This window comes from Lissotriton helveticus, chromosome 11, assembly GCF_964261635.1.
Source record: "Lissotriton helveticus chromosome 11, aLisHel1.1, whole genome shotgun sequence".
Classification (NCBI taxonomy): domain Eukaryota; kingdom Metazoa; phylum Chordata; class Amphibia; order Caudata; family Salamandridae; genus Lissotriton; species Lissotriton helveticus.
In genome coordinates this window covers 1,134,476,651-1,134,499,746 of record NC_136072.1, presented here as the reverse complement: position 1 = coordinate 1,134,499,746, position 23,096 = coordinate 1,134,476,651, and the positions used below count along the sequence as shown (strand labels likewise).

At 45.8% G+C, this 23,096-nt stretch overlaps 1 protein-coding gene across 1 annotated transcript in view; it reads right to left on the bottom strand.

Annotated features, from left to right (window-relative positions):
• Positions 1-23,096, bottom strand: part of MAPK1 (mitogen-activated protein kinase 1) — a 417,351-nt gene that overhangs the window by 166,192 nt on the left and 228,063 nt on the right. Inside the window, exon 3 of the mRNA XM_078667885.1 lies at positions 21,161-21,350. Within this exon, the coding sequence (XP_078524011.1) occupies positions 21,161-21,350 (190 nt within the window). The remainder of the gene's footprint in view (positions 1-21,160; positions 21,351-23,096) is intronic.

Below are 23,096 nucleotides of genomic sequence, written 5' to 3'. Positions count from 1 at the left end.
TTGAGAACAGCTTGTCCTACATCTGCTTGGAGTGTACATCTACACAGTAGTGTTTTCTGGATTTGGGAAGAACACTGGCAGTTCTATTGTTTGATTGATGTGAAACTGGGATACCACCTTTGGCATAAATTTAGGGTTTGTACGTAGCACTACTCTCTTTGCGTGAATTTGGATGAATGGCTCCTGAATAGTTAGGGCTTGCAGCTCACTAACCTTCTAAGTGATGTTATTGCCACCAAAAAAGCCACTTTCCACGTTAGGAATTGTATTTCACACGAGTGTAGAGGTTCAAAAGGTGGTCCCATCAGTCTGGTTAGAACCACGTTCAAGTTCCAGACAGGTGAAGGTGGGTGTCTTGGAGGAATCACTCGTTTGAGTCCCTCCATGAAAGCTTTAATAGCAGGTACTCTGAAGAGTGAAAGGTGCTGCCTGTTTTGCAGATAAGCTGCCACCGCAGCTAAATGTATACGTATGGAACTGTAGACTAGATTGCATCTGTGTAAATGTAACAGATAACATATGATGTTTTGAGTTGATGCATCTAGCAGATTTACGTTATTATTGTTACAATAGATGACAAATCGTTTCCACTTTGCCGCATAGCATGCTCTGGTTGTAGGTCTTCTTGCCTCCTTGATAATATTCATGCAGTCAGGAGGCAAGTTCAGGTAACCAAACTATGACTTCAGGAGCCAGATCGCAAGGTTTAACTGTTGCGGATCCAGGTGCTGAATGTCTCCATGGCTCTGCGTTAAAAGACTGGGCGTTAATTGCAGCCTTTGATGAGGCACCACGGAAAGTTCTAGGAACGTGGTGTACCACGGTTGCCTCGCCCACGTTGGAGCAACTAGGATGAGGGTCATTGAGTGTTGTCGTAGTTTGCGTGCCACTAGTGGTATGAGCGGAGCTGGGGGAAAAGCGTACGCAAATTTGCCTGACCAGTTCATCCATATCGCATTGCCCTGAGACTGCGGGTGTGGAAACCTGGCGGCGAAGCTTTGGCATTTTGCGTTTTCCCTTGTGGCGAAAAGGTCTATATCTGGGTGACCCCACCGCTGGAAGTACGGTTGTAGCACTGAGGGATGTATCTCCCACTCGTGCATCTGGTGGCTGTGTCTGCTGAGCAGATCCGCCATCTGGTTGTCCCTGCCTGGGAGGTGTTCCGCCATGAGGAATATGTTCTCTGAATGGCCCACTTCCACATGCTTTGCGCTAGATGTGACAACTGTGGAGAGTGTGTCCCTCCCTGCTTCTGTATGTAGTACATGGCAGTCATGTTGTCCGTGCGGATCAACACGACTTTGTTGCACAAATGTACTTTGACCGCCTTCATTGCCATAAAGATTGCCATCAGTTCCAGCAGGTTGATGTGCATCCTCCCACTCCCACGACCGCTGTGTCGTCCATAGTCCCTGCACTGTGTAATGGAGGACTTGCGCTCCCCATCCCAGGAGAGATGCGTCCGTTGTCAGCACTATTTGTGGTACAGGCTCTTGGAACGGTCGTCCCCTGCAAAGGTTTTGTGGGTTCCACCAATGCAGAGAGTTGTATGCGCGACCGGTCACACACACTTGGTCTTGTAATTGTCCTTGAGTGGGTTCCGCTGCCGTGCTAAGCACTCCTTAAGCAGACGCAGGTGTAGTCTCGCGTGAGGGACTATGAAGATGCAGGAGGCCATCATGCCTATCAACTGCATAAACACCCTTGCTGTGAGCGAGTGTTGGGGTCTGAATTTCTGAATCAGTAATTGAATGCTGTTGATTCTTGCAGAGTTTGGCTGCGCCATTGCTGCCAGAGTGTCTATTGGTGCTCCCAGGTACTGTTGTACGTGGGCGGGTTGAAGATGAGACTTTGGGTAGTTTAATGAGAACCAGAGGCTGTGTAGGAGGTGAATAGTGCGGGACATGTGGCTGGCACATTGCTGGGCTGACTTTTGCTTGGATAAGCCAGTCGTCCAGCTAGGGGTAGACGTGAATATGGTTCCTCCGTAGGTGCGCAGCTACTGTCGCTAGGCACTTGGTAAACACCCTGGGGGCTGTTGTCACCCCGAAAGGCAGGACCTTGAACTGGTAGTGCTCATTCTGTATGGTAAACCTGAGATATTTCTTGTGTGCTGGATGTATTGGTATGTGGAAATATGCGTCTTTGAGGTCTAGTGTTGCGAGGAAATCTCCCACTGAGCAATGGCAGAACCTGCTGTAAAGTGAGCATGTGAAAATGTTCTGACAAGATGTATTGGTTTAGGGGCCTGAGGTCCAGTATTGGCCTGAGAGACCCGTCCTTTTTGGGGATTAAGAAGTACAGTGAGTATACCCCTGTACCCTGTTGCAGTACAGGTACGAGTTCTATGGCCCATTTTTGCAGCATGCTGATGAGTTCTTGCTGCAATAAGTGTATGTGCTCTGCAGACATAGGACGGTGTCTTGGGGGTATGTTGGGTGGAGTGGAGGTTAGCTCTAGACAATAGCCGAACTGGATAAGTTGTCTCACCCACCTGTCTGTGGTAATGCTTTCCCAGACTGGCAGGAACTGTTTTAATCGTCCCCCGACCGGTGTTACATGGTCTGGGGGCAGTGACAAGGTGTCACTGTTTAGTATTAGCTGAGGATCTGGTGTTGTTATTCCCTCGTCCTCTGCGTTTGTTGCTGTTGCCATGGTATCCACCTCTATTGTTTTTATTATAGGTGGTCTGCGTGCTCCCTTTATTGTATGGAGTCTGCTGGGATGCCTGGCCTCGTGCAGCTCCTCTGTTACCGGAGCGACGAAAGGAGCCTCCTCTGAACTGTTGTGAATGCAAAGGCACCCATAGACTTGGCTGTCGCTGTGTCCTTTTTAATCTTCTCTAATATTGTGTCCACATCAGGACCAAATAAATAATCAGGGTTCACAGGCTGATGTAATAATGTGGTTTGAATCTCAGGTTTGAACCCAGAGATGCGTAACCAAGCATGTCTCCTGAGCATGACACTTGTATTGATGGCCCTGGCTGCGGCGTCTGCTGCGTCTAGCGCACATTTAATGGATGCGTTAGATATGAGTTTCCCTCTTGTATCAGTATCTCTGCTCCCTCCTTGTAGGCATCAGGCAAATGTTGTAGCAGTTGCTCTAGTGTCATAATGAGCCCTATCATATCTGGCTAATAGCGCTTGTGTATTAGAAATTCTCCATATATTAGCTGCTTGAGCAGCCACCCTTTTTCCAGAAGCTTCTAATATCTTAGACTCCTTGTCTGGAGGAGGAGCATTACCAGTGGTTTGTGAGTTGGCACGCTTACGAGCATTTAATACCACCAAAGAGTCCAATGGCAGCTGTCCCTTAATATATGTAGGGTCCACAGGTGCCGGTCTGTATTTTATTTAGATTCTGGGGTTAACAACCCTTGCTCTTGTGGTTTCCTTGAAAATGTCTCCTGCGTGTTTAAGGACACCTTTCAACATTGGCAATGTTTTGACTGATTTCTCTGATGTGGAAAAAGTGTCAAATAGGAAGTCTTTTTCAATTGGGTCAGCCTGCATTTCCACATCATGATTGTGTGCTGCCCTTTCTATTAATGCGTTAAACGCAGCTGTATCCTCTGTTGGCGAAGTCTTGACAGGATAAGAAGGAGTGTCAGGAATAGTCTGTGCCTCCCCTGGGTCGACAGGGTCTGTCCAGGCTGGAGTCTGGTCATCCTGATCCGTGTCCACAGGGTAATTAAATTCTTCATTGTAGTCATACTCCATATCCTCATTATTGCGTGTGGGTGAGTATGCAGAGGTGTCCTGGCCATGGTACCTTACAGTCTCACAAAGGACAGGTGATGTGGAAGAAACCCTTTTCTTTTTTAGTGGAATTTTATAAGTTTCAAGAGGATTTTCTGACCTGATCTTCCTCTGATAAATAGTAAGTCTGCCCATGTCGGAGTCGATATGTAGCTTCGACTGTTCGTCATAGGAGGGCTCTTGGTACACAATGTCCTCTTCTAGAGAATGACTCATTTTCCCCATTGACACCTTTTTGGGCGTTTCGATCCGTCTTCGGATCGAGCGCCTTAGGCCGTGCAGTTGGGGCAGTCCAAATTTTATCGGTGGCATAGTATTTGTAGACTGACTGACCTTCTTTGGGGCTGGCGTCGTCATTGGGACGACCGACTGTCTTTTCGCCAATATGTTTTTGGCCTTGCGTCGACTTAGGCGCCTGTTGCGTTGGAGGTGCTCTCTTTTGCCTCGACGAGGTCCTTCGAGCCGGTCTTGGACTTCGGCTCGAGGCCTTTGACGAACTGTGGCCTGTCGACTCGTTGCTTCGGATCGAGAACCTTCCGAGACTTGAGTCCCTTATTTGTGTCGCTGTCCGTGGACGTCGACCTCGTCGGCTCGACGTCCCTGACTTTAGATATGGACTTCAGCGTGCCGATCTTCGGGTCGACACCCTTTATTTGTGACCCTGCAGGGTCGTTGACACCTTTCTTCTTTGTCGAATCCAATGGATCCGAACTCTTCGATCCGAAGACTGTCTTCAGCAGTTTCGGTTTCGTTTTCGACTCCATTTAACCAGTGACTGGTAATGTCTATAGAATGTTCGTCATGATCTTGGCTAAGGCCTGTTGGCGATGCCTCGACCTGTGCCCTTGGAAGTCTTTCCGTGTCTGTTTCGGGCCCCGTACTCACTGTTGGGCCTGGTTCATCGCTCGAATCGTCATCGATGGCTCCGATGGCCGATGCGTCGTCCCTTACCTCGACGACCTTTTCATCCTCGACGTTTTCTTCCTCGTCTTCATAATAGTTGGAGTCATGCTCCGAACCGGGATCTGACTGCTGTTCTGGATCCCCAGTCTCGACGACCTCATCGTTTTCTTCATCGAAGATATTCACCGGGTCGGGCACTGGCCTCGTCATCGTCTGCCTCGCTGCGCGTCGAAGTCGAAGCCCCTTCTTTGACCTGAATTGGGCACAAGCTAGGCAGTTGGCCTCATTGTGCTCGAAAGATAGACACTTGTTGCACACCGGGTGTACATCGATGTGTGGGTAATTAGAATTACAAAGGGGGCATCGTTTGAACGGGCTCCGTTCCATCGACGATCGGGCCTCTGGTGTCGAAAAGGCCACGCGGCTCTCTTCGACGTCCTGCTCGAAAAGAACTGGAACAAGTACTCTGCACCGATCGAAATGACAAGACCCACGACCCCGAAGGCCTTTTGGCCTTTAGAAAAAGTTTCTGAACTTGAGTAAAGAAAGTACATCCGAACCCAATGGCGGAAAAAAACAATCTGAAGATGGAGAGGATGCCCATGCGCACTGTAGTCCAGGGGAGGAGCCACCTATCTCGTGATACTTCGAAGACTCTTCCAGGACAACAATATGCAATCATCCGGACCCAACACTAGGCGGCGATCTATGCACAGATATGAATTCAGCAGCCCACATGTCTCGAACGGCATGGGGCCGACTCATCCCAGAGTCGGAAGGCTTTTCTTTGTGTTTCAGTGTCGGGCCCGTGGGCGGGGTGCTCAAAACTCTCGGTGCCAACCTCTGCCTGCAGGTAGAGGAAGGACTGGCACCTCTTTCGGTTTTGGTTGTTGGGGCAAGGGGAGTTTCTGTACTCACGGTACGCTGACTTGGTGTACCTTGCTCCACTTCTTCCATGTCGGAGTCTGCAAAGGACACAGAGAAATGTTTCTCTTCCACGGCTCCTTTAGAGTGTGTTTCTTCTCAGTCAGAATCTTCTCCGAAGATGTCCAATACAGAGCCACCTTGGTGTTGCATCTCGTGACATCAAGCCTGACTGTCACGAAGCGTCTTCTTTGATCAAAACAGTATGCACCGCAGTCCTTCTCGTCGTGTTCGAGGGACAAACAGATTGCACACTTCGTGTAGGTCTATGCGCTGACACTTTGGCAACACCCAGGACAGAGCTTGAATGGAGTCCGTTCCATTGACTGCTAGCGAGCCCGGTGTGGGTAGGCCCAACAGCCCTCCACGAGCTTTCCGATCAAAGATTCTTGGCTCAAAACTATATGCGGAGAATGGTCAATGCAATCAAGAAACGATAGAGTAGAGGGTAGTGGATTGCGCATCTAAGGGAACACCAGAAAAACTGTACCAAACCAGAGCGTAGCTATTCACATCCAAAACCGCTGGCGGGAAAAAACTATTGAACAATGAAGTTGATGCCCACGTGCACTATCCCCGAAAGGAGGAGTTACCTACCTTGTGACTGGAAAAGACTTCTTCGAACAAAAACAAAGTGCAAACATCCGGACCCAACACTAGATGCCAGGCTATGCACAGCATGTTATCTATAGCTCGCATGCCTCGAACATAATGCTTTTCTCATGTAATACAGTTGAATGCAGTTAACCCCTTCGCTGCTAGGCCTTTTCCCCTCCTGTGCTAAGCCTTTTTTTGGCGATTTGGGGTCGTGCGCGCTTAGGCCCCTGTAACTTTTTGACCACATAAGGTATCCACGCCAAATTTGCGTCCTTTTCTTCTAACATCATGTGGATTCTATAGGTGCCCAGGGTTTGTGGATTCCCTTGGAGGGGTCCCAGAAATTAAGCAAAATACAGTGACATTTTTGTTTTTTTCAGAAAAATTGGAAAAACGGGCTGCAAATGAAAGCCTCTGGGTTTTTCCCTGCAAATGTTATCAAAAAAGGGTTTGTGAGGCTGAAATCTCCATTTTCTCAGCCTTTAGGGAATGACAGTCTTGTCAGAGAACCAACATTTTTCACACAGTTTTGGCATTTTTCTGGGACATAGAGTTTAGAAACAGTATATATTTGCACATTTTCAAAATTGGGAATACTCATACTAGCATGAGAATTATTGGTCATTATTCAAAAAGATTTTTTTTTTTTTTACACAATGTCTTTCATTGGGAAGGGAGAAATACATGAAAACTCAATAGGTAATAACAGTTGATTAACAAATCTGAATTACCCTAAGTCTCCCGATAAAAACGGTAGCTCACTGTGTGGGTCGGCCTTGTGCCTGCGACAGGAAACGGCGCAAAATGCAACGTGGTCACACCTCAATTTTGCAGTTAAAAATGTACCCTTTTATGGCAAAGTGCCTAGCTGTAGTTTTTGCACCCTAGCTCTGCCGGCACCTAGGGAAACCTAGCAAACCTATACATTTTTGAAAACTACACACCCAGGGGAATTCAGGATGGGGTGACTCGACTACCTCCCACCAGGTTCTGTTACCCAGAATCCTTTGCAAAGCTAAAAAATGGACAAAAAAAAGCATTTTCCTCACATTTCTGTGGTGGAAAGTTCTGGAATCTGCGTGTAGGCTCTTTGCCAAAAAAGGGCACGATTTCACTGCGAAATTGAGGTGCGACCGCATTGCGTTTTGCGCTGTTTCCTGTCGCAGGCACTAGGCAGAACCAGGCAAGTGAGGTACCATTTTTTTCAGGAGACCCCGGGGTACCCTGGGTGGGTGGAAATTTGTTGATCCACGCAGATTCCAGAACTTTCCACCACAGAAGTGTGAGGAAATTGCGTTTTTTTGTCAATTTGTAAGGTTTGCAAGGGATTCTGGGTAACAGAACCTGGTGGGAGGCAGTCATGTCACCCCATCCTGAATTCCCCTGGGTGTCTAGTTTTCAAAAATGTACAGGTTTGCTAGGTTTCCCTATGTGGCAGCTGCGCTAGGGCCCAAAATCCACAGGTAGGCATATTGCTAAAAACAAATCCGTGCCTAGTCGGCTTTCTGCTGCCCTGGTGGGAAGATTTCGGGGCTGGGGTTGCCCCGATATGCCCCCAAGGGGGGCAGAAACATTGTGGCTATATTTTTTGGGGGGTGGGGGCATTGGTATACCCATTCTGGGCAGCCCCCACTCCCACACATAAAAAAGCCAGCGTAATCGTTGGTGTCAAGTGGGCTTTTTGCCCCACCAAGGGGGGGCAGATTCGGGGCTACTGCCCCCATCCTCCCTCCAGGGTGGGCAGAAAGGCTGTCATTTTTGCGGGTGGGGGGTGGGGGCATTGGCATGCCCATTTTGGGCAGCCTCCAACCTAAGAAATGTGCCCAAAAATCCAGTGTGTCTGGTGGGTTTTTTGCCCCCCCCCCCGGGGGGGGGCAGATTGGGGCTACTGCCCCATCTGTCCCTGGGAGGGGCAGGAAGGCTGTAATTTTAGCGGGGGAGGGCGTGGGCATGGGCATGCCAGTTTGGGGCAGCCCCACCCTATTTCAAATTTGCCCCCCCCATAAATCCCTGGCGTCTAGTGGGCTTCTTGCCCCCCCCCCGGCAGGGCAGATTGGGGGGTAATGCCCCCATCTACCCCCAGGGGGGACAGAAAGTCCACTAGACGCCAGGGAGTTTTTGGGGCAAATTTTGATTAGGGTGGGGTCTGCCCAAGATGGGCATGCCAATGGCCCCACCCTAATAAAAATTTGCCTAAAAAAATCCCTGGTGTCTAGTGGGCTTTTTGCCCCCCCAGGGGGGGGGGGGGGCAGATTGGTGGCTACTGCCCCATCAGCCCCCAGGGGGGGCAGGAAGGCTGTTATTTTTGTGGGGGAGGGGGTGGGGGCATAGGCATGCCCATTTTGGGCAGCCCATCCAAATTCATATTTGCCACCTCACAAAATCCCTGGTGTCTAGTGGGCTTTTTTCCCCCCCTGGCGGGGCAGATTGGGGGCTAGTGCCCCCAACTGCCCCCCAGGGCGGGCAGAAAGTCCACTAGACCCCAGGGAGTTTTTTGGGCAAATTTTAATTAGGGTGGGGGCAGCCCAAAAGGGCATGATAATGCCCCCACCCTAATTAACATTTGCCCAAAAAAACTGACCTCTACTGGCCTTTTTGCCCCACCCCTGTGGGCAGATTGGGTGCTAATTCCCCCATCTGCCCCCTCGGGGGCAAAAAGGCTAATTTTTGTGGGGGAGGGGTAGGGGCGTTGGCATGCCCATTTTGGCCAGCCCCCACCCTAATTCAGATTTGCCCCAAAATATCCCTGGCGTCTAGTGGGCTTTTTTCCCCGCCGAGGGTGCAGATTGGGGGCTACTGCCTCCATCTGCCCCCCCGGGGGGCAGAAAGTCTGTAATGGTGGCGGGGGCATTGGCTTGCCCGTTTCGGGCAGCCCCCACCCTAAAAAAAGTGCACACAAAAAAATCCCTGGTGGGCTTTCTGCCCCCCCCGGGGAGGAGGGGCAGATTGGGGGCTACTGCCCCTATCTGTCCCCCGGGGGGGGGGGGGGGGGGGGGGGAAGGGGCAGAAAGTCTGTAATGGTGGCGGGGGCATTGGCGTCCCCGTTTTGGGCAGCCCTCACCCTAAAAAAAGTGCCCCCAAAAAAATTCCCTGGTGTATAGTGGGCTTTCTGCCCCCCGGGGGTGCAGATTGGGGGGCTATTGCCCCATCTGCCCCCCAGGGGGGGCAGAAAGACTAAATCCTATAAATGTATTTATGGGGGAGTGAAGGCCCTTGCCCAAGGGGCCGCTCCCCCTTCCCTGGTGTCTAGTGGGTGGATCCCTGTTTGGGGATCGCCTTCCTGGGGCGATCCCCAAGCAGGGATCCACTCGGGAGGGGTACCATTGGAAAGGGGAGATTCTCCCCATTCCAATGATACCTCTCCCGTCTTCTTTCTACGTGCTCAGGGGGCTGAGATAGCCCACTGAGCATGGAGAAAGTGAAACTGAAATGAGCCTAAAGGCTCATTTTAGTTTCGGTTTGTGTTCAACGACGACAGCGCGACGTGCGTGCTGATCGTCCTTGAACAGAAACCAGGGAGGGGGGCCTCGGGAGCTGGGGAAGCTCTTCCCCAGCTCCCAAGGTCAGAGGGGTGAAAAGGAAATCCCTCTGCTGTCTGCAGCAGAGGGATTTCGTGCCCCTGGCCTCATGACGGAATGGTTCCGTCATCAGCACAGGAGCACCAATGCTCATGACGGAACCATTCCGTCATGAGCATGGAAGGGGTTAACAGGGTGTGAGTGCAAGGCTCAGCCCCACGGCACCTTTCCTTGATCGAGCAAATGATATAAACGTGGGTGAATTAGGAACGCAGAGTCCAAGCCTAAAAAGCAGAGTCAAGTTCACATTTCCAAAAAAAAGTTATTCGCTCTTTGATTTTTCTACGTATTCTTTGATAGAAAGCAGTAGCTAAATAATAAAGAGTCTTAATCCAACAGCGTGTAAGCACAGTATGTAGCAACAGCCTCCAACAGGAAGTCATTGTTCTCATCTGAAAACATTTCAGCCATTCAATTCAATAGTGGGAATGAACATACATGTTGCTCAACGACCAGAGCCTCTATCACCATCGGAGGAAAACTCGGGTCATCTTCAATGTAACTGCGTGCCAAGAACTCAAGCGCCGCTGCAAAAACATTCCAATGTCCCATTATTCCATGTATCGATGTATCGATGCTAAGGCCATAATCCCGCATGCCAGAACAGAGCACGTCATGAACCACTAAGGGGCTCATCAGCTGGTCATAATCCGCGTTGGGAGACACCGTACTGCAGAGACACAAATCCAGGGCCCAGTCGAAATCGCAGCTCAGGCAATGGAACACAGGTTGAACGCATGCGAAAAAGGGAAATGTAAACGATAATCCATAAACTGTACTCAATGTAGTCCGAGGCAACGCTCCGTAATAACTAATCATTCGGTTGCGAACCATCAACAGCCAGGACATATGGTCGTCTGCTGCAGGATGTGCATCCATATTTATGTAAACAAATTAGTAAAAGCACACCGGCAACTAATGCGAGTATTAAGCGCAATCCACCAAAGATGGTGGAAAAAAAAAAAAAAAAAAAAACGAATGAAAAAATCCCGAAAATACACCAAATATACTTTCTACAGAAATCACAAGGCCACTGCTTCGAACTTTAAAAAAGTAAGGTAACCCCGTAGTCAAGGACACATTAAAGATACTCTAAATTAACTCGCCAAAATTCAAGAGCAGGTCTGTATTTAAGAAATCATGCACTTCTGTGCGGGTGTTTACTACATGAAGGACAAATGTTTCTCCAGCAGATGTAAGAGCGACCTCTTTTTGAGACAATAGCGCTCTTATACGACTCATTTGGTTGACTCTGCTTTCAAGGTCGAAATCGACAGCCAGATGGAAACATCCAGCTACCCATGCAGAGGAGTTAACACAACTTTTTTTTTTTTTAATCAAACCACACGCTCAGTTACCGTAATCATGTAAGCGATGCCTGCTAACATTGCACAACAATCTCCATTATTTCAAAGTAAATAACTCCCGTTTCCAGTAAACTGAACGTTATGATAGCAGGTGTCGGACTACCTTTCAAAACTCAGTCCAAATTAGGCGCATCTTGTTTACAAGAACCATGCAATTGTATGTGTCTACAAATTAAGGAGTGATCTGGTGCTATTGTGCAATCCTCGCCATTCACATAAACTTCTTTTCCCTCCCTCAGGCACCTATATGTAAACGGTAATAACCAAGCTTCATGGAGATAAGCGCTGCCTAAACATCAATATTTGCCTATAGCATAGTATTTCATGCAAACCTCAAACTTAAACAGGTTAAAAAATAACGTTATGATACTGTGGATAAGCCACACACCTGAATTGGATCTCCAATGAGTGACCACTTCTAACCATTCTCATAGCTTGCCCTGTGCTCTGATTTAACAGGGAGAGTGATCGCACCATAGATTGTACTTCTAATCATTCTCAGCATACGCTACGAATACGCTTTGACGTTACGCGTCGCATCAAATCTTCCGTGTGACGTCATGTACGGCGCCCCGTACAAAAAAGACGCAAATGTTTAATTGTTTAAAAACACATTCATGTATTTAATGAACATACTAACAGAAGACAATCTAGGATAATTATGAAATCATTTTTTTAAGTTTTAAAAATCCTATATTACTTCTATATTGTATGAGTGGAGCTGCGTGGCCCTCTGCCTGGTGCCCTAGACTCCACCACGCCCGGACCCGGTTCATAAGCACGCATGATAGTCACCACAAAACCATTAGCACGCACATCGCTTTACCACACATGCTTTTACAACTAGTATGCATTTACCACGCATGATAAACGCATAATCTTAATAATGTTTTTTTGTTGACGAACACGCGTTGTAATGGCTGTGGCTTACATCCTTCAAATTAGTTTCTAGGTATACGTGTGACCAAGTCTGATAAAATCGGAGGCCAAGGACAAACACCGTGGTGTCTGTGGCAGGAAATCTCATCGATCACAGAGAAAATATGCGCAGGGTAAAATGAAAGTAACAGGTATAATAAAAATAACGGAGGAAAACTACTAAAATGGCGGTTGGATGGAGCATGTAATCAACGTTAGGCGCCTCGACACTACATTTCAAATAAATATACATACATTATGTTTATTAATATATTACAAAAGTATAGCACCGGATGACACAACCTGGGAAAAGAAAGCGGCAAATTTAATACCTAAAATCAGGAGAGGTTTGCTTGGCGAACTTGAAGAAAAAGAAAAAGAAGTGCACTTGCAAACAAGGCTGCGCATGCGTAGAGAGTACAACTGATGCAGGATAAAAAAAAAAAAAACGGAAAGTTTTACATACTGCCATAGAAATATAGCACTAAAAATTGCCCCCGGAATTTGCCCCCCCAAGACCTAATGAATAAAACGGACTTCTAGTTTTTTTTCCCTTTTCCACCGCGTACGAGTACCATACTCGTACGCCGCGATTTATTATTTGAAAAAAAAAAAAAATTGACCCTAAAAATCCATGTACGACTTGCTGAGCAAACCTAGAGAGTCAGGATATTTCTTCCCTGCCCCCTTACCTTATTTCTCAACTTTGTTTTACTGTTTTCTTGTGACTCGCTTCTAGCGACGAACAAAATGGCTGCCAACACTTGCTGGTTTGCAGTCTTCACAGACAGTTGACAACTAATCAGCATGCAGCTCGTGCTCTTAATTGTACGGATTTCCATACGCGTGCAGAACTCCGTATCTAGATATCGCTATGATGTTGAAGTGTGGCCAATCACATTGTCAGGGCAGCACTGCCCACCGCTCCAAAACCTACTCTAAGGGGAATGCTGGGTCTACCCCCAGTAACAGGGCACCACAAGTGTGGCAACTGTTCATGCTGCGCACAAATGGATGAAGGGTCCTTATTTACATTCAAAGGGATCCACTGGAAGCATGAAACATTCACTAATTGTCAAACAAAAAATGTAGTATATGGAATTGTGGGTCCTTGCCCGAAATTGTATATAGGTAAGACAACCCGGGAGGCACACCAGCACATTACGCAGCATAAATCGCGTATAAGGAAGGAAACGTCGAATGCACCACTGGTTCTACATTGGCAGGTGCAGAAACACAAGGAAGAGGACCTAAGATGGACTATTTTTTCTAGAATTGACAAAGATCCACGAGGCGGAGATATCGAAGGAAGATTGAGCCAGTGAGAGGCATTGCTTATAATGAAGTATAATACAGCAATAAATGGCCTGAATGAAATCTCAGATTTTCAGAATGAACCCCTGATTTGTAAGATTTGTTGTAAAACCAACCATGATTTCTTCAACTACGACATCGTTAGACTTGAATATTGCACTCGAGTCTAACCCCCACAAAGATTATCGCCGGGGGGCAGATGAATTAGGACTCATTAGATCTATCACTCTAGCCAAGGTTGCCCTCGGTTTTATTCCATCACGCATCAATTCATCTGCGTCATACTCAATTTATCGGCATTTTTTGTACTTCTTGTGATTTTGTTTGTTCACGGACCGCTGAATAAACATCAAAAGAAAAAAAGAAAAAAAGACCTACAGCGTCAAAGTCACGTGACCGAAACACTCTTCCTGGTAAATATAGAAGAAGGACCACGCCCGTGGCGTATACTTGCATTACATCGTTAGACGCGACCGGCAGATTTCCAAAAAGGTAAGAAGAAAAACCTCTGCGGGCATTTTGCTTTGCATCCCCGGAATATTTACAGTTACTTAAACTCCCGAGTCCTGCATTCTTTTGTTGCAGGTGATTCCCGACTTCGTTCAACGAAAAACTAGACGAGCGATTAACCCAAGGCCGTCATATTGCCCGGTAAGCTGATTTTCGAAACGCTTTTCCCCGCGTTCCCTTCACTCCATTATTGGCCACACAAATTCATCGAAAGGCAGTTTTTTGTCTTTCATTAGGTTGATATATTTTCCCACAATTAAAGAGGTGAGTGCTTTTCGACTTACGGAATTCACGAAGACCATTTCTAAACTATGTTTGTGACACAAAGTCTCGTGTTGTGTTTTCCTGTTTAGTTTGACAACGGACACCGAATATCTACTATGAGTATTTTGGTCAATGGTGGTAGACCATATTCATAAGGTATGGCGGATTTGCCGACTGGCGGCATGTTTACTCTAATCTGAATTGGTCTTAGCAGACTTTTAACCAGTTTGTTTTGGTTTTGTGTTGTAGAAAATGTTGGTCCTGATGAGAACCCCATAATAGGGGTTTGAAACGCGTCGACCTGACTGGGCTCTTTGTCAATCAGAAATAGCAAAGGATTTGTTTTGATTCTAAAAACAAGGATTTGTTTCCAAAATACAGTTGTGACAAAATTAAACTGCTAATTTAGAAACGTAATACCATCTATATGGACAAAGGACTTGTTTTTTTGACAAAGGGCCATAATAGCTCTTCTATGTATATTTGTATGAGTGAAGTAGGAGTGTTGTGGGTAGGATGTGTAGAAGTCTTTGTAAATATATGTAAATTTGCTGTTTTGATATGTTTAGTCCTATAATTGTTTGTACATGCATAACTATTTCGTGATATGATAAGAAAAATGAAAATGCTTTACTAGTGAAGAAAATAAATAAATGTAACTAGTGACGTAAGACAAAAACGGACCGGTATGTTTTATTCATAAAGGTCAGCTTCTGAGTAGATTAAATCAAGTCCAGTATTGGCCACTGTATTGTTCTCTTGTTATCCTGGTCTTTGCAGCGCCACCGCCGCTGCCATTTGACGAAATGACAGAGAAGACTTATCCATTTCTAGAACTATAGACTCAGATGCCGCTCTGGAACCATCCTGGATTATGGCGGCGCCTTTTCATCCTCTGGCAAATGTGACAACAATGGAGCTAAATCTGACCACATTTGACAATTGTATCTACTGAGGAGGGCTAACGCATTTGCAGCTCTAATTGCTGCTGCCGCTAACACAGCAAAAAGCTTTCCTGCTCCATCCATACGTCTTCCCTCCTTGTCTGGAGGGACTGCAGCTGTTGAGACCGGATTCTTTGAATTGCTTTGCGCTGCCTGCATCACTACTGACTCTGGCCGTGGATGCCCAATTAAACATGAAGGAGAGGATTCTGGTGCCCTATACTTTTTATCTATCCTAGGCACCGATCCTGCGACGGAAGCTAGATTTTTCATCAGTTTCAAACCTTCATTCCAAATGAAGTCTATAATTGGGATTGATCGGATAGAAGGACTATAAGCCACTCCATATTCCTCATCCTCCGAACTGCATCTCCAGCAGACTTGACGGCGGCAGCGGTGAAATCTTAGTCCAGTTAGTAAAATCTGCAGATTTCTCCGCCGTCGGCGGTGGAAAGGACTTTAAAGATGTGGATGACTTAGTCTTCGGAGACTTAAAAGGTGTTATCGACGGAGCTCCCGTCAACGATGTTCCCATCGACGGAGCAGTCGACGAAGATGCAGTCGTCGACACTGATCTTCCAGTCGACTAACCCTTAGACGATGTCTTAGTCATCGACGCGGCTGTCGTAGTCTATATCGTCGACAAAGTCGTCGTCGCTTTCACAGGAGTCAAAGCCGGTGAAACTCCTACCTTAGACAAAGGAGCAGAAGACACCTTACTTGAACCAGATGACTTTAAGGGGGTTTGAGGTAAAGATGAAGAAGCTTCTTTTTCTTTGGTCTTTTGCTTTTTTGGATCTATTTTTTCCTCAGGAGCAGAAGACTTCCTCTTTGATGACTGAGAATCAACATCTTCCTCAGAGTCTGAATCTGAAGTGGCCACCTTCTTTTGAAGCCATAGTAATAGACGTGCCTCCCTGTCTCTCAAGGTTTTAGCTGAGAAGGATCTGCAGTGCTTGCAGTTCTTAGGGACATGTTTAGGGTGGAGGCAGTACAAACAGCCCTTATGTGGATCCTCAGAATATAATCTAGGTTTTCCACAGGATCTGCAGGGCCTGAAAAGCCTCTTTTTAGAGGTTTCAGCCATTGTAGGTAAAGTAAGCAACACAGTACCTTAATCCAGTAGAAAGAAAACTTTCAGTTGAAAAGGTGAAAAGTTCACATGAACAAAACTGAGCAGAGCTCGGGGAGACTCCTCACACGAAGGCGGTTGGAATTCTGAGGTATGATGGCTCAGCAGGGGAGTGTGATGTCAGAGCTGGCAGCTGATTGGCTGAGTTTTGGTCCAAATAATGAGGTGGTTTGGCAACCAAATATTATGGTCCCCTATGGGACTTTTTATGCAGTGTTTTACTCTATGATACTGCTATAGTCATTCTGTTACCGTGAGACTCCCACCATGACGACAGGGAAGATACAAGCCTGTGCATCTATGAAAGATTCAATACTGGAGAATGTAAGTGTCTGCGTACAACACTTTTTTTCTCCATTTTCTTTTAAAGCGCGAAACGAGTCTTTTTGGCCAAAACGCATCGGAAAATGCATTTCATGCTAACTTGTAGCGTTAAATAACGCTTTGCATTTCACCTATTTTTACCAAATTGTCACATAATTCGGCAGATGCAAAGTCTGCATACCCCTGATAATGGTACATGCAGTTAGTCTTGCTGAGATTGATCAATTAAACACCTTTAAATAAAGGTAGGCAGCAGTATCCCTGGTTTATAGTGCTACAAGGTTTTCAGGTTCGGACAGATAGCACTATAAAAATAAAGTTATTAATCATGTTTTATTCTTTTTCTCCTCCCTGGCACAGAGAGCAATAAACAGGGCCTCATCCTCAGTACTTGCCAGGAGGATACCAGACACCCCGATGATGACCCAGGCAGGCAGGTTTCTAATCTTTCTGAAATTCCTTTCGAGTGCAGTCAGTCTTTCTGCGTGTGATGCTCAGACGGAGCGCAGCAATAGGGGACCGCCCCTACGCCGGTAAATCCAAGCCTGCCTACATTATTTGCTCGCCAGCTGCCCGCAGCTTCCAGACTAGAGCGCACGCCTCCTCCCCCCGGCTCAATTATAAACTGATGGAACGCGGGATGCATGCACAGCATGCGCGCAGTCTAAGCTGATTGGTGAAAAGATTGATGAACTCTGCCTGAACCTTTCTGTCGCGCCTCCCTTAGATAAGAAATATGGTCACGACAGCCGCAAAGCAGACTATCGTGTCCGGAGGGGCAGTTCGAAAAGCGTGTCAACCAAAAACCCTAATTTCCAATGGGAAGCCAGCGTTTACCATAAACGCTCATGCTACCCGATGGAAAAGAGGGGCGGGGCTTAGAGTACCTTTTACAAATGTTGTATTTACAACATCTCTCGCAGAGGCGGAGCAGGGACCTAAAAACAAATCACCCTAAGTAACACTAAGCACTGAGGGACATCTGAGCAGCCTTCTTACCTTCTTAAAGCGACAAGAGAATGCAGAACCCTCCTTCCATGGAAACTTAAGACTGACAAAAAGGGGCTTTGCATTAAAAGGATGGTGGGTGCATGTAGGGCTATCAATAAGCAGAGTCGACCCGGACGGAGCTGGAACGAGGGGTGGTGCTCTCCCCTGACAGAATGGGTGAGTTGTGCAAGGCGCGAGCTAAGTACTTTGACAACACTGAGCTAATTGGGTGCCATGACTGTAGCCTACCTGGCTAGGACCCACAATGAGGGCAACAAATGTAGTGGCATGTTTGGTCCTCCCCCCCCACTCCCTCTGCCTTATTCTACTCCACTGACTATCTTTCTCCCCTCTGGGGACACAGATCACACCCAGATATCGATCATGCAACTTTTTACTATTACTACAGGGGCTAATATGCTGCTCCACCAGTCCCTCCTGAGGGTCAGATTGATCCCTTTGTTTCCCAATTTCAGCTTTCCTTGACACTCATATTGAAGCACCCGAGATTCTCTCCACTCTGAAAGCCCAGCCTCGAGGGAAGGTTTAAGCTACAGATAGCATCCCAGCTGAATTTTATACACAGTTTGCCCAGCAACTGGCACCTCAATTGCTGATATTATAGAAGGCCATCTTTTCTAAACGTCTCCCTTCCTCCTACCCTTAATTTCACACTCATCTCCAAGTTATTACAACCCCACAAGGATCCAACAGACTTGCCGCATTGTCTGCTCTCTATTTTAAATGCAGAATATAACATTTTGAGCCAATTGCATGCATGTCAATTATTGCCGGAACTACTGGACTTAATTCTCGATGGCCAGGCAAATTTTATATTAAGTTGAAACACCTCTTTAAACCTTCACAGGTTGTGGCATATGAAGAGTGAATTGGAAGCTTCCATACCAATGCTGTCTATTTCTTGGAGAAAGCTTTTGATTCCCTACATTGGGAATATATGCACAAGTGTTGAGTCTATTCAGGATTGGTTGGAAATGGATGCAAATTCTATACTCTGCCCCTTTAGCTCTGGTTATTACCATCGCCTGCAGTAGAGGCACTAAGCAGGATTGCACATTATTGCGGTTATTTGCTATGCCCATGGAACCTTTCTCGGCCCAGCATAGCGCCCTTGTGGCCAACTGGGGGATAACACTACAGCGCACCACTCACAGTCTCCCTAGACACCGACAATCTCCTTTTATACATTGGAGACACGGACACGGATTTATCCACCATCACGCAGGTACTATCGGAGTTTGCTTCCCTATTAGGCCTCAAAGTGAACTCGGCGAAATCCTGCATCTTTCCTTTACACCACAGGGAGGAACCCTTACACCTCCCTTGTTGGCCTTTGGAATGCAGTTAGCTACAACTACATTTCGATACTTGGGCGTCACCATACAACAAACGCCTAGGGACCTACGTGATGGCCCCCTGGGTGCTGCGATGTGAACACGCAAAACGTGTTTCGGTCATCCCTTCCCTTGATGGGGATTGGTAGAGTGGCGCTGGTAAAAATGGTCGTGCTCCCCAGTTTCCTTTATTATTTTGCTAACTTTCCCATCCTCCTTCCACACTTTTTTTCACAACTAGACTCTTCCTTGTTTACGCGGATTTGGAGGTCAGGTCAACATAGGGCATCACTTCCCATATTGAAACTACCAGGGTATGCGGGCGGCTGGCCCTCCCTGATTTTAAGAGGTACTACCTGGCTGCTCAATTGCAGTGGACAGCTTGCTGGCTCTCCGACGTTTCTCAGTATGAAACAGGGCTTTCACTGGCAGATTATAGTGACTGTGTTCTGAGCTCTTATTTTCTTCTACCAGTCTCCCTCCATGAGCCACAAGCCTCTTGTCTGGTAGGGGCCTGTTTGACAAGGACCAATAAGTTGATGGGCATGCACAAACCTTTGCTGGGTTTTCCCTTACCCATAGAGCGCTTGCCCATCGGACATCTACAACGCTGGCTTTCAGCTGGTCTCTGCCACTAGTGACCTCTTCTACAATGAGGAAATAATTTATTTTCCTACGTTAGCGGCAAATTGCAATCTCCCACGATGTCAAACTTTTACTTATGAAAGAATTCCACACTCCTTCCATACTCTAACACTCTACTTCGAACACCCCAGACACATGAGGTTTACCAAACACTATACACAGTGGGGAAATGGCGGAAGCAAATACGGTGGCATTATAAAGCTTTTCAACAGGTTGCCAGATATCGGTTAATAACACTGGGAAACCGATTTTGCCAGATCCTTTCATGATACTGAATGTGCCAAGATTCTGAAGTACCCCCATATTGTATCGAAAAGGGGCTAGAATTAAGTACATTCAGTTTAATGTTTTGAACGGGGCCTACCTCACCGTGGCCTGGTTTAACAGATCTTTCCTGGACCCAGGGCATCCTGTTCCAGGGTCTCTTCCAGACACGGAATTTCTCCAGGTTGTGGTAGTGCCCTTAGTTACAGACCTATGGGTCTCGATTACTACAGCCGGGCACCGCCATCCTTGTGCCTCATACGCCAGACGGGTGCTATTAGGACTATTTCCATGTCCCAAACTGGAGATACCTGCAATTATATTTCGGGACCTCCTCCTCCTTTCAGCAAAACGGACCATTACAATGCACGGGAAACTATGTATGGCTCCCTCTTTGCTGTCCTGGGCTAGGTATGTGGCCTCTTGGGTCGAGTGCAAAATGCCTTGCTTAACGGAGAAGAACGAGCAGGCCTCAGGAAACATTTTATTGCCCAGTACTGGGATATGATCCAGGAGAAACTCAAAGCCATAGCCAAAGATGACATCCAACCACCCTGACTTCTTCCAGACACCCCGATTTATAGATAAGTAGATTTATGCCTGAGGCAACACGGAAGGTTTGTGACGTAATGCAGGGATGATCTTGTGTAGATATGCTTAAGGGACTGTGGGATTTAGTTATGTGGTTGCGCACTGTGAGTGGCAATAAATTGCAATTTACATGTATAACTCAGCGGATGGTGGGTGGGCGGGGTGGAGAATTCGGATATGGTTTTGATTCATAAACATTAAAAGGTAAATTCTTAAAGAACAAACTGACAATGTACACAGCAAGAAAGATTACTCTGGGCACGGATAATATGTATTAAGTGTGTACTATACACAGTAAAACCTGGCTTGGTCATGGTTTAAAGTATGTGTACGCGTGCTATTGCTTTATACATCAAACTCAGTTTTCTTTTTTTAAAGTGATAATGTCATTATGCCTCCTCAGATTGTTATCCATGACCTTTTCTGATTTATAGTTCCTTTATTGAATAAAAAAAGAATTAGCCTTTGCAATGTTGCAGACTTGCACCTTAATTCAGCTTGTATTAAAAGGAAAGGGTCCCAATACCAGCGTATTCTCTTTGTGAAAAAAAAAAAGAATTGAGAACAATAGATTCCTCAACCTAATATAGGTTCTATTATTGCACACTCTAGGAGAGATACTTGGGTCCATGTACGATCTTTTAATGTAGAAAGAAAAACACAACCTTTTAAAGAGCATTTTTTAAACTGTTACAGAACATTTCGGTCTAATTAAGATGATCAGAGCGAAAATAAAATTAACTTGGATAAACAATTTCTACAAATGTATAAACACTAACCTTAAGATCACAAGTCGTGTTGAGCAGCAAGTTTGATGGCTTTAGGTCACGGTGTAGAACATTAGCTGAATGAATGTATTTCAGCCCACGCAAAATCTGATAGAGGAAATAACAGATATGGTCGTTGCTAAGATGTTGGGTTTTTAAGAGTTTGTACAGATCAGTCTCCATTAGGTCCTGTACGATATATCTAACAATCATATGTAAGGAAGCAAACAATCAATGAACACTTTCGAATTATATACAACTGAATTGCACTTCAGAGTACAGCATTAATACAGTGAACGTGAACACTTACTTCGTTACTACCCATACTCTCAATAACAGAACTTTAGAAGATAGACAAATTTGTCTTCAAACAGGGAAGCACTCGATAGCTTTGAAATATTTCTCATATAAAAAGAAAGAACATGATTTTTATGCATTTTTCACTAAAGATTTACCAGCTGTCTTTTTAATTTCATAATTAGGAATAGATCTGCAGGTCCACAGACCATTCAAGGATAAGTCACAGCAAGATTTTCAAGCATCTCCTGAGAGAGGTTTACAAAAGGACCTAAGGGAAGCGTGAAATAATGGTTTTCCTCAAAACCACCCATCAATACCCAAGAGGGAGTGAGCCATATATACAGAGTGTAGCAGGCCATCCCTACTTAAACTCTATCTGACACTATACTCCTATAGAGGAATAGGACTCCTTAATAAATGTACATGAGAACTCAAAGTTGTTGTGCTGGATTTATTTGTTGGTGTTCCCAATAGACCAAGGTTAGACTAACATTATTTCCCTAACTGCTGAGAAAGGTTTTTATTCCTGCCTTTAGTACACTGGATCCTGATCTCATGCTCTATACATCCTTAAAAGTCTTGGTGTCACAATTTTAGTAGTGGCTAGAGAAAATCATTACGCAGCTAGTGTGCCAAAAGCAGAGTAACCATGAGTAAATGAGGCCTAGGAGAAGCTCTAGGTTACAATGTCTCCATTATTACTGTATTGTGGGGGGAGGGGGTTGGGCCACTTCTTAATCAAACACGACTACCCTTGCTGGTAATTGTTTTGTCCACACTATTTTTGAAAATTACCACATTTTTAATAGTCTTGACCTCAGTTATTTAGTTAAACCTTTATTTTAAACATTACATTTCTACATTTTCTTTAGACAAGAACCACACTTTTGTCAAACTTAAGGGACATAAATCATACATCAAATTAATATAAAAACAGTACAAGCAATTACATTATACCAGTCATCAATTCAAGAAATGAATGGAGTTGTCCTATTCTAATTTATTTTTAAGAGCACTCCTTATTTATACGCATTTAGAGGGGATATACCCCAAGGCATAGAATCATCATGGTAGGCGGAGACGCATAGAATGGCAGGAAGAGGTAATGAAACAAATGTTCATTTAAGTGAACACACTTGAGGAGCTGTAGAAGCCCACTGAAGGACCGACAAAGCCTATTCATATCTTAGTCAGAACTTCAAAGCTTAGTGCCCTATCTGGTTCTGAGATGACATTCAGACAGAATTCTAAATGCGCAAATAAAGAATGCTATAAAATTCTGACTGAATTTCGCAAAACAAATTGCCTAGAAGGAGCTCATCCTATTACTCAAGATTTCACAGACAAACTGGCAAATCATTACACGGCCAAAGCAGACACATTGAACTCGCAAATAAAACAAAAGACAAAGCACGAGCAAAGACCCTTTTCCAAAAGAACAGTCCAGGAATACTCTAACCCAGCCTTCCATTCCTTCCAATACATTTTACACAATTAATTAATTGACCTGCCGGCAGCCCTTCTGACCTGTGTCCACCACAAACTTTCAAGACAATTCTTCTAACAACCTCTGCTGCCACACCAGTAAGAAGAATTATCAACAATTTCTCAACTACAGGAATATTTCCAGAAGAACTCAAAAAGTCCT